The sequence below is a fragment of the Bubalus bubalis genome, chromosome 23 (genome assembly GCF_019923935.1).
Source record: "Bubalus bubalis isolate 160015118507 breed Murrah chromosome 23, NDDB_SH_1, whole genome shotgun sequence".
Classification (NCBI taxonomy): domain Eukaryota; kingdom Metazoa; phylum Chordata; class Mammalia; order Artiodactyla; family Bovidae; genus Bubalus; species Bubalus bubalis.
This window is the reverse complement of record NC_059179.1, coordinates 17,579,383-17,591,591: the sequence shown is the minus strand read 5'-3', so window position 1 is coordinate 17,591,591 and position 12,209 is coordinate 17,579,383. Positions and strand designations below refer to the sequence as shown.

Sequence of the window (12,209 nt, the reverse complement as noted above, 5' to 3'; positions counted from 1 at the left end):
ATATTGTACTTCTGGAATTCCTACTTAATCTGAATATTATGAGCTACTTAAAGAGTTGAACAAGATTTTTGGTCTTTGAGAATTATTTCTATGGGTTGTTATAGAGCTGAATGAAAACAGTGTATTAAATTATCAAATGTATTCAAATTGCATAAGGAAAACTACTACATAAGTGCATAATATTTTTGAATGTTTCTTTAAAAGAAAAGCAAACATTATGCATTTAAATTGTAAATTGTAATTGGTTACCTCTGATGTCATCCATATATCAAAACCATCATTTTCATCCAGTGCCTCAGGCATAATAGGAATCAAAGATACAAAGTGAGCAACAAGGTCCTAAAATAATATTAACTAAGATTTATTAAGAGCATACTATATGTCCACCACTAAGCACAGTGCATTACATGCATTATCATCAAATTTAGTACATCCTACAAGCCTTTGAAATACACACTATTATTAATTTTATTTTACAAAAGAAGAAACAAGCTTAGAGTGCTAAGATAACCTGCCCACACTAACACTCACACTGACACTAACACAACATATGGGTCTCTGGGAATAAGCCCAAGTTAGCATGACTCCTGGAGAAGGCAATGGCACCCCACTCCAGTCCTCTTGCCTGGAAAATCCCATGGACAGAGGAGCCTGGTAGGCTGCAGTCCATGGGGTCGCTAAGAGTTGGACACGACTGAGCGACTTCCCTTTCACTTTTCACTTTCATGCATTGGAGAAGGAAATGGCAACCCACTCCAGTGTTCTTGCCTGGAGAATCCCAGGGACGGGGGAGCCTGGTGGGCTGCCGTCTGTGGGGTCGAACAGAGTCGGACACAACTGAAGCGACTTAGCAGCAGCATGACTCCAGACCATGTATATTAATCATTACATTTCACTATAATAAATTAAAATTTTAAATGTTATACATTACATGTATACTTTAAAATACAACTGTTTAAGAAAATTGAAAAAAGTTGTAGAAGAGTAGCAAAAGTTTGATTTTCTTTTAGGTTCAAAATCCATCAGAATTATTTTTATTAATAAAATCCAGTTATAAGTTGCTGCAGCAAGAAGATATTGGTGCAGCCTATTTTTACAAACAACAGAACTTCTGTTGTGGACTGCTACCCCTATAGGGCTGGAGATAAGGACTCAGGTTAGAGTTAACACAGAAAGTTCACCAACATTTTCACTGATTTACAGTAGCTACCATATATGCACTACTATGACCTCCTACACTAATCATGTTTCTGACTTCATGCAATTAATTAAACATGGCTCACAATTCCTGATAAGCAAAAGAGCTATGATTTACACTACTTTTTTTTTAAAAGACGAAGACTGTCTTTAAAAGAAATCGGAGAGCATTATTATCTCCTTGGACTTTTGGTATAAGGAAACAGGAAAGAAGAAACCCAAAAGCAGAGTGTAGTAAAATGTGATCTAAATTAGGACTTTGTTTTAGCTTAAAGAATTCAGGTGAGAGTTTCATACTGGAAGAATAATATAAATATTCTAAAAAGAGCCAATTGAGTCAATCAGGCCTGAATAAATAAAAGGTATAAATGATTTCTCGTAGGTGTCCTTTAATCAAAGCTTGTTTTTTCCTTAAAGGGGAGACTAGATTTCTGATTTCACATTTTCCTTTCTCAAAGTGAAAGAAGCTATCTCCTCTTCTGAGTTCATAATGATCACCTGTACATGTCTCTTTTGTCAGCTGGTAAATAACAGATATGCATAAAGCCACACAAGGTGAGAAGTGTTATGCTGGCAGTTTACAGAGCAAAAGATAACATAGCCTCTTGACAACAAGAAGCAATCCTTAGAAGGACACAATCTCTTTAGAAATACAACTTTCAATTCTGCCTGAAAATCAAAGGAATTTTTCTGCATCATTTTTCAAAGTCTGACAGAAAGATTATGAAGTTGGTACGGTCGCATGAAGTGATGTGGCAACAGTGACCTTCAGTACAAGTGGGCAGAGTGAAGGGCAACAGGAGGAAATGTTTTCTTCCACCACGCACTCAGGAGCACACATTGCAACACAGATGCTATCTCTCTCAGGAGATGGTATCTCTCTCAGGAAACTGTCTCCGAAGATAAAGCAATTTTAATAAGAAAGTTTTACTCAAAGTTAACATTAAAAAATAAACCAATTAAAATAAATATAAATTTAGAGTGATCAAAATGTTCTAAAATTTACTGTGGTGATGGCTGCACAATTTGGTGTATATATTAAAAACCACTGAATTATATACCTTAGAAGGGCAAATTATATGGTATGTGAATATCTCAATAAAGTTACTAACATAAATATCACTTACAAGTCTTGCATTAGAATCATGAAGAAACATATCCAGGAGTTGTTGAGGTGGATTCAATGCTTTGATGTATCTTATTACTAAGATCTGTATCCCTTCATCATTAAAAACAGTAGTGGTGATTCTTCGTTTAGGAAACAATGCCTTACAATTTTTTGTAAAAATCCGTGCTCTCTCCAAAATGTCTATTTGATCTGAAAACTAGAATCAAGTTTAAAATATTTCAACTTGCTACCATATTGTTCCCACAGGAAAATATCAAGAACCAACATTCATTTTTGTCATCTTTGAAATTAACACTTCTTTGATAGTATATCTGAAAATAATTCAGTGGAAAGCCTACCTTGTCTAGTTCTGGACTACAGATGGCATATGATATTTGAGGTTCAATAGTAGCAAAAATATTTAAGAAGGTACATTCTTTTAAATTCTGTCCATTATAATCTTCTTTAGGAGACACATAAGTCTTACTCCAAGTATACCCAAGCAAAACAGGTGGAATATTTACTTGAAATGTTCCACTAATCTGAAAGAGTATATGAACAGAATGGATTCTGCATGATGAAAATAAACATCAGTCAAAGATAGTTCAGTCTACTCTATTGCAGGAAATAGGCTTGTATGGGTTCATGCTGATTCGACTAATAGGGACTTGCAAAGAATGATAAAGTTTTCCATGATGATCTGCTCACAAGCAACCTTGACACCCTGGGTCCCTCTGTAATATGTAGTATGTGGAAAAGGCAGAAGTAAGAAATGGATGAAATGAGGAAGCAAGTTAACATACCAGAGTGATAGAAACTCTTAGAGAATCAAATTTAAGCTCAAAGAAAAATGCTAAAAGACCATGTTACATTTTGCACTGGGTCTGGAAAGAGAAAAAAAATGGAACAGAAGGAGAGATGACCCAAAGTCCACTGGAGGAGGGACCGTGTGTGTGTGTGTGTGTGTGTGTGTGTGTGTGTGTGAGGAGATAATTTAAAATAATAACTACTACTACTAATAACATAACAAATATTAATAGTTATTGAGCACCTACTATGTATAAGGCATTCTTCCAAGTGCTTGATATAGATCACATTATTCAATGAGGTAGACGCCACTAATCTCCATTTTCTAGATAAGGAAATGAGTTCAGAGCATGTGAGGAAGTTGTGACAGGTCACACAACCAGAGTAGTAGAGCCAGGATTACAATGCAGACGAGTCTACCTTTGAAGCTCACCTTCTTAACTACTTCTCTCTCCTAGCATCTGGCCTGAGACTGAGAAGTAACTGCAGGGATTTATAACAGGAAGCCCTATACCTCCAACAACTTAAAATCTCCATTGCTCCTTATTTGCAGCACTTGTATTTGTAACGTGCTCCCTCATGACATGCTGTGATTGCATAGAATCATGGAACCCATGGTTACGAAGCAATGTCATTATTCAGAAAATGTATGAATCTGGAATTACGTAACTATTATAAACAAATATGAATGTTGCTTTAAGACCTACAGTTAGCTGCCCTTTTCTTCATCAGTGAACACTAAAAATATATGAAATAAATTTGTGGGTATCTCCTAGAGACGGCTAAAATCTTCAAATACTCCAACACCTAGGAGGCACTTGCATACAGGATCATTTCAACGGACTTATCAACATGCCAATCAAAATCTGACTCAAAGAAAACAGTAAGTGTTTCTATTAGCCAGACAAAAATTTAGAATTAGCAAAAAATCAGTTTCTGTTACCTCAGATTGTTGTAGGAGAGCAGAGAAAGGGAAGACAATGGATCCAAGCCAATTCTTTCTTATATATGAATGACCACTACAGCTCTTGAAACAGCGATCCTATTAAAATAAATAAGTTTTCTATTACTATTCTATATCATGTGATGAATAACTTCACACAAACTTGCAGGTAAGTATAATAAATTCTCTTTCATTTTAAAAAGAAACCAAAGAGTAAATAGAGAAGTTTTTTTCTCACTTTCAAAAATTTCTTTAAAAGATAATTGACTATTTAAAGCAATAATAATGACCTGTTGCAGAGTTTATGACATATGTAAAAGCAAAATATATGATAAAATAACATTAACACAAAGCATAGGAGTAGAAATGGAAGTGTAATAATATCCTGTTCTTACACTATATGTGGAGTGGCATAATATTATAGACTGTCATAAGTGAAATAATATTTAATAAAACCTAGAGCAACAATTAAGAAATAAAAAAAGTACAGCTAATAAGCCAATAGTGAAAATAAAGTAGAATAATAAAAGTATTAATCCAAAAAAGGGAAGAAAAAAAGAACAAAAAACAGACGGGACAAGCAGAAAACAAACAGGAAGATGGAACCCAGCCAAGTCAGTAATTACACAAAACGTAAATACCCATTCATTAAAAGATAGAGGTTGTTAACTGAATAAAAAAGGAAGACCCAATTATGGACGTGAGTCTGAGTGAACTCCAGGAGATGGTAATGGACAGGGAGGCCTGGCATGCTGCGATTCATGGGGTCGCAAAGAGTCGGACACAACTGTGCAACTGAACTGAACTGAACTGAACTGAAAGTAAACTCATTTTACATATAAAGACACAGGTTAAAAGAAAAAATAAGAAAAGAAAGAAAAAGATACACCATACATACAAACACCTATGAAAAGAAAGCTGAAATGACTATATTTATAACATACAAAGTAGATTTAAGAATTAATAAATGTAACCAGGGATAAAGAGGAATATTTCATAACAATAGAGCAATCAATTCATGAAGAAGGAATATAATCTTAACTGTGTGTGTATGTGTGTGTGTGTGTGTGCTAAGTTGCTTCAGTCGTGTCTGACTCTGTGTGACCCAATGGACTGTAGCCCTCCAGGCTCCTGTGTCCATGAGGATTCTCCAGGCAAGAATAGTGCAGTGGGTTGCTATGCCCTCCTCCAGGGGATCTTCCCTACAAAGGGATGGAACTTGAGTCTCTTATGTCTCCTGCATTAGCAGGCAGGTTCTTTACCCCTAGCGCCACCTGGGAAGCCCTGTAACTCTAATAGAGAGTCATAAAATCAGAGCTAAAAAACATGACACCAAGAGCAATTCATGAAAAAATGCTCAACATCATTGTGTGTTGTTAGTTGCTCAGTTGTGTCTGACTGTTTGCGACTCGCCAGGCTCCTTTGTCTATGGAATTTTCCAGGCAAGAATACTAGAATGGGTTCCCATTCCCTTCTTCAGGGGATCTCCCCAACCCAGGGATCAAAGCCAGGTATCCTGCATTGCAGGCAGATTCTTTACCATCTGAACCACCAGGGAAGCCATCCAACATCATTAGTCATTAGGAAATGCAAATTAAAACTATACTGAGATACAATCACAGGCTTGTTAGAATGGCTAAAATTTTGAAGTCTGACTACATGCTTGTAAGAATGTGAAAGAACTAGAAGTCTCATACAGTGCTGGTGGAAATAAAAAATGGTACAATCACTTTGAAAAAACAGTTTGTTTCTTAAAGGTCCACTTACCATATGATCCAGTCATTTCACTCCTATGTATTTACCGCCCCCCAAATTAAAGCATTTGTATGTAATGCTTTCATTTACCAAATGCTTTAATTTAATTACCAAATCCTCATGGTAGTTTTATTTATAATAGCCCTCCCACCCCACCATAGAAAACCCACTTGTCCATCAACAGGTGAATATTTAAACATACAATACAATGTGTGTTTTCAACAGACTACCACTATACAATAAAAAGTAATGAACTATTTGATAAATAACACAACATAGACAAATCTAAAAATAATTTTTTTCCCTGAATGAAAGCTGCCAGGCCAAGGAAAAGAGAGTGAAAACTGTATGATACCATTTCTATAAAATTCCAGAAAATATAAACTATAGTTACTGAAAGCAGATGAATCATTTCCTGGGGTGGGAAGAAGGAAGGGAAGGATGGAGGTATTCTAACAGGACAGAGGAAAACCTTTGAGAGTGATGCATATATTTATTGCCTTGACTTTGATAATGGTTTCATGTATATATATACATATATGTCAAAATTTGTCAAAATACACACTTTATGTGCAGCTTACTGTATGCCAACTACTCCTCAATAATGCTATTTTTAAAAATTAGAGACAGTGTATTGGAGAAGGAAATGACAACCCACTCCAGTATTCTTGTCTGGAGAATTCCAGGGATGGGGGAGCCTGGTGGGCTGCCGTCTATGGGGTCGCACAGAGTCGGACACGACTGAAGCGACTTAGCAGCAGCAGCAGCAGCAGAGACAGTGTAGTGGGTTATTGGGCAAAAAAGGGTTTGGCATTTACCACCAACACCACTAACCCCACTGGCATTTACTCTGTAACTTACTTCACTTTTAGCCATTTACATTTTTCATTTCATCAGCCAAAGTGCTGAAATAGGGGGAATATGGGAAAGGTGTTAGAGAATACTTCTTGGGATAGGCATGTTGCTTGTTTAAGACTGGCATAGGCAACAAACCGCTCCATAGTACTGCTGCTGCTGCTAAGTCACTTCAGTCATATCCGACTCTGTGTGACCCCACAGACAGCAGCCCACCAGGCTCCCCCATCCCTGGGCTTCTCCAGGCAAGAACACTGGAGTGGGTTGCCATTTCCTTCTCCAATGCATGAAAGTGAAAAGTTAAAGGGAAGTCGCTCAGTCGTGTCCGACTGTTTGCGACCCCATGGACTGCAGCCTACCAGGCTCCTCTGTCCGTGGGATTTTCCAGGCAAGAGTACTGGAGTGGGGTGCCATCACCTTCTCCAGCTCCATGGTACTAGTATATACTTATATCCACTGATTTTTACTTGTAACTGGGGAAGATGAGAGCAGTTGGGTTGAGTTTAGGAATCAAGAAGACGAGAAAGGACAATGAAGACATGGAAAGGGTTGGCGCACACTGAACCCCACTAGGTCCCTTGTCCTTGGTTTGGCCCCTGATGATTAGGGTCAGTGGCTGGAGAAGCTCTTCTACTGTGAGATTTTGTGTACAAACACTATTGCTGTAAAGTCTAGATACACAATATGTGGTATGGATTCAGAGAAAATAGGCCCGTTCTGCCCATGTTTGTACAGAATCCAGTGCCTCTTGAGTATTCTGAAGTTTGATAGCTCTGGGCTAAAGGATAACTGGAGGGATAACACCCTTGGCACAGACGGTGGTATCGTAATCAGGGGCAATGTCAACAGTGGTGGTGGTGAGATTCCTTTAGGTGGCTTTGAGAGCTTTGGGGGCTGAGTCAAAAGAACCCACATACTGATGACTGTGGCTAACAGTCATGTCTAAGCACATATATGAGGACTCCTCGGAGGCTTCCAGAAAATTTTGCGAGGGACTGGTGGAGGTTTTGTGAGTAGAAGGTAGAATAAGACCTTAAATTATTTATGTTAATGTGATTTCTTTTAAACCCATAAACTCAAAATTTCTGTTAATATTAAAGTTATACAGATTAACCTGGGCTGAAGTAAGGAGCTAGGAAAAAAGAAGGGTGATAAAAGGGACAACTCATTGTAGTTTTTCCCATATACTGTCTTGCTTTCTGCTTCATTTTGTGCTTTTCCATCAACCACCTTTCCCTTGCTGTCATAATTATGGATCCTTGTTGGCTTACTGCCAAGAAATACTGGCATCAGTTAGATAGCATCACCAGCTCAGTGGACATGAAATCTGAACAAACTCTGGGAGATAGCAAAGGACAGGGGAGCCTGGTGTGCTGGAGTCCATGGGGTCACAAAGAGTCGGACACAACATATTGACTGAACAGCCACCACAACAAAGGTTAACATGGGCCATTTCTTGACTAAGAAAATTCACTGAATGGTCCTCTTGCAGACAGTCCAGTTTAGAAATGTAAAAACCTTGCAAAAGAAAATGCAATATATGCTGGCTCCCATTTTAATCTGATCTCTCTTTTCTTCTAAGAAGAACAAATGCCAGGGACGTCTGGGTCATAATAGACAATATTGAGATTCTAGTGATCACATGCCAGCTAGGAAGCCATTGTATTCAGTTTCTAAGCCCTGGGTGTGTTGCTGCTGTTTACTTGAATCTGGGGAAGCACTGAAGTTTGAAAAAAGCTACCAGTACCCCTGATTCCTCTCTTCAGTTTATAGCCACTGCTTTTGAGATCTACCTACATCTCAGTAAACAATGTAAAGCACCTTAATGTACATACTTTTACCATAGTATATACATTAAGTATATATCATAGTATGAGAAAGTGAAGGTTGCTCAGTCGTGTCCAACTCTTTGCTACCCCAAGGACTGTATAGTCCATGGTATTCTCTAGGCCAGAATACTGGAGTGGGTAGCCTTTCCCTTCTCCAGGGGATCTTCCCAACCCAGGGATCGAACCCAGGTCTCCCATATTGCAGGTGGATTCTTTACCAGCTGAGCCATAAGGGAAGCCCATATCATAGTATACATCAAAGCAAATATGCTTAGTGCAGCAAACCTTGAAAATATGTTAAAGCTTGGCTACCAGGAAGTTCACACAAAGATATAATGTTCAATTGCAGAAACCTAGTTTCCCCAAATTCTTGGTATATTTATCCCTCCTCTTCCTATGTGTGGTTTATGAGCTCTATTATTTTTGAACTGACTTGTCACATGTCTGATTTTACCTCACGTTGCTCCATATCCTTTTTAGAAAACATTGTAAATAGACACTGCATCTAAAAGCAAATTAACAAATATGTTCACAGACTTCATTAAGTCTGAACCTAGAATTATTTCAACATTGATTATTATAATTTTTCTACTTTACCTCATGCTTTTCAATAATCATTTCATCAAAAATGTTGATATATATATTATCTTTTATCTTAGATAAACTTGAGAAGTTACAATCATGTCCTGGTAAGCTGTAAATAAGAAAACATATTCAGAAGTTTAATTGATTTTATAAAATCATTATTCATAAAGGACTATAAAATTACCTGTATTGTTTTCTTTTATTAAGTGTAAGCTAAGAAAAGGTATGTGTTTTCAAGATGTCTGTTATCTTTCATTAGACTCAATATCAAAAAATCTACAGACAATAAATCATGGAAAGGATGTAGAGAAAAAGGAACCCTCCTACACTGTTAGTGGGAGTGCAAATTGGTACAGCCACTATGGAGAACGGTATGGAGGTTCCTTAAAAATCTAAAAATAGATTTGCCATATAACCCAGCAATCCCACTTATGGACACATACCCAGGTGTGCGCACACACTAAGTTTCTTCAGTCATGTCCAACTCTTTGTGACCCTATGGAATGTAACCCATCAGGCTCCTCTGTTCATGAGATTCTCCAGGCAAGAATACTGGAGTGAGTATCAGTTCAGTTCTTCACTCGTGTCCGACTCCTTGCAACCCCATGGACTCCAGCACACCGGGCCTCCCTGTCCATCACCAACTCCTGGAGTTTACTCAAACTCGTGTCTATTGCGTTGGTGATACCATCCAACCATCTCATCCTCTGTCATCCCCTTCTCCTCCTGCCTTCAATCTTTCCAAGCATCAGGGTCTTTTCCAATGAGTCAGTTCTTTGCATCAGGTGGCCAACGTATTGGAGCTTCAGCTTCATCATCAGTCTTTCCAATGAATATTCAGGATTGATTTCCTTTAGGATGGACTGGTTGGATCTCCTTGCAGTCCAAGGGATTCTCAAGAGTCTTCTCCAACACCACAGTTCAAAAGCATCAATTCTTCGGCGCTCAAGTTTCTTTATAGTCCAACTCTCACATCCATATATGACTACTGGAAAAACCATAGCTTTGACTAGACAAACCTTTGTTGGCAAAGTAATGTGTCTGCTTTTTAATATGCTGTCTAGGTTGGTCATAACTTTCCTTCCAAGGAGCAATTGTCTTTTAATTTCATGGCTATAGTCAGCATCTGCAGTGATTGTGGAGCCCCCCAAAATAAAGTCTCTCACCATTTCCATTGTTTCCCCATCTATTTGCCATGAAGTGATGGGACCAGATGCCATGATCTTAGTTTTCTGAATGTTGAGTTTTAAGCCAACTTGTTCACTCTCCTCTTTCATTTTCATCAAAAGGCCTCTTTAGTTCTTCTTTGTTTTCTGCCATAAGGGTGGTGTCTGCATATCTGAGGCTATTGGTATTTCTCCCAGAAATCTTGATTTCAACTTTGCTTCATCCAGCCCAGCATTTTGCATGATGTACTCTGCATATAAGTTAAATAAGCAGGGTGACAATATACAGCCTTGATGGACTCCTTTCCCTATTTGGAACCAGCCTGTTGTTCCATGTCCAGTTCTAATTGCTGCTTCTTGACCTGCATACAGATTTCTCAGGAGGCAGGTAAGGTGGTCTGGTATTCCCATCTCTTGAAGAATTTTCCAGTTTGTTGTAATCCACACAGTCAAAGGCTTTGGCATAGTCAGTAAAGCAAAAGTAGATGTTTTTCTGGAACTCTCTTGCTTTTTCGATGATCCAACGGATGTTGGCAATTTGATCTCTGGTTCCTCTGCCTTTTCTAAATCCAGCTTGAACATCTAGAAGTTCATGATTCATGTACAGTTGAAGCCTAGCTTGGAGAATTTTGAGCATTACTTTACTAGCGTGTGAGATGAGTGCAATTGTGTGGTAGTTTGAGCATTCTTTGGCATTGCCTTACTTTGGGATTGGAATGAAAACTGACCTTTTCCAGTCCTATGGCCACTTCTGAGTTTTCCAGATTTGCTGGCATATTGTGTGCAGCACTTTCACAGCATCATCTTTTAGGATCTGAAATAGTTCAACTGGAATTTCATCACCTCCACTAGTTTTGTTCATAGTGATGCCTCCTAAGGTCCACTTGACTTTGCATTCCAGGATGTCTGGCTCTAGGTGGGTGATCACACCATCGTGGTTATCTGAGTCATGAAGATCTTTTTTGCATAGTTCTTTGTGTATTGTTGCTACCTCTTCTTAATATCTTCTGCTTCTGTTAGGTCCATACCATATCTGTCCTTTATTGCACTCATCTTTGCATGAAATGTTCCCTTGGTATCTCTAATTTTCTTGAAGAGATCTCTAGTCTTCCCCATTCTATTGTTTTCCTCTATTTCTTTGCATTGATCACTGAAGGAGGTTTTCCTGTCTCTCCTTGCTATTCTTGACAAAACCCCTAGAACATACAAGCCTTCCCAGGTGGCACTATTGGTAAAAAATCTACCTGTACTGCAGGAGATGTGGCAGACACAAGTTCGACCCCTGGGTCAGGAAGATCCCCTGAAGGAGGGCATGGCAACTCACTCCAGTATTCTTGCCTGGAGAAATCCCATGGACAGAGGAGCCTGGTGGGCTATGGTCCATAGGGTCACAAACAGCTGGACATGACTGAAGCAACTGAGTACACACGCATAGAATGTACAACACAAAGAATGAATTCTAATATAAATTGTGGACTTTGTCTCATAATATGGTCCGTTTCATAAGAAATGTACTGCACTGACACTTAGGGAAGCTGTGTGTGTGTTGAAGGGAGAGGATATGTAAGAATTCTGCTTTCTGCTCAATTTTACAAGGAATCTAAACTCTTTAAAAATGATAAAGTCTATCAATTTGTTTAAAATGGAAGAAAAAGAAACTCAGTCTCATTAGAAATCCAGGAATGCAAATTAAATCACAGTAAGAATATCACTTTAGATCCACCATATTAGAAAAATTAATTTTAAAAATATTAAATATTATTGAAGATGTGGCACAATAGGAACTTATATATTGAGAGTGTATATTGGCACAATCACTTTGGGAAAAAAAATTGACATTACATAGTAAAGCTGAAGCAATTCCACTCCTGGATATAGATCCTGGAGCAGAGGGTTTCAAAGTGTCTCCTGACTAGTAGCATCAGTAACACCTGGAACTTGTTAGAAATGGAATTATGTATCAG

General features: G+C 38.2%; 1 protein-coding gene across 10 annotated transcripts in view; it reads right to left on the bottom strand.

Annotated features, from left to right (window-relative positions):
* CC2D2B (coiled-coil and C2 domain containing 2B) overlaps nucleotides 1-12,209 on the bottom strand; it is a 107,836-nt gene that overhangs the window by 19,977 nt on the left and 75,650 nt on the right. For 8 of the 10 annotated variants that reach the window (XM_044935264.2, XM_044935258.2, XM_044935262.2 and 5 more), the window contains 5 exons: nucleotides 9,092-9,188; nucleotides 4,056-4,154; nucleotides 2,665-2,847; nucleotides 2,325-2,522; nucleotides 250-339 (listed from right to left, as the gene is read on the bottom strand). In XM_044935264.2, coding sequence (XP_044791199.1) covers nucleotides 250-339; nucleotides 2,325-2,522; nucleotides 2,665-2,847; nucleotides 4,056-4,154; nucleotides 9,092-9,188 — 667 coding nt within the window. The remainder of the gene's footprint in view (nucleotides 1-249; nucleotides 340-2,324; nucleotides 2,523-2,664; nucleotides 2,848-4,055; nucleotides 4,155-9,091; nucleotides 9,189-12,209) is intronic. The other 2 variants (XM_044935257.2, XM_044935263.2) reach the window with 2 other exon arrangements.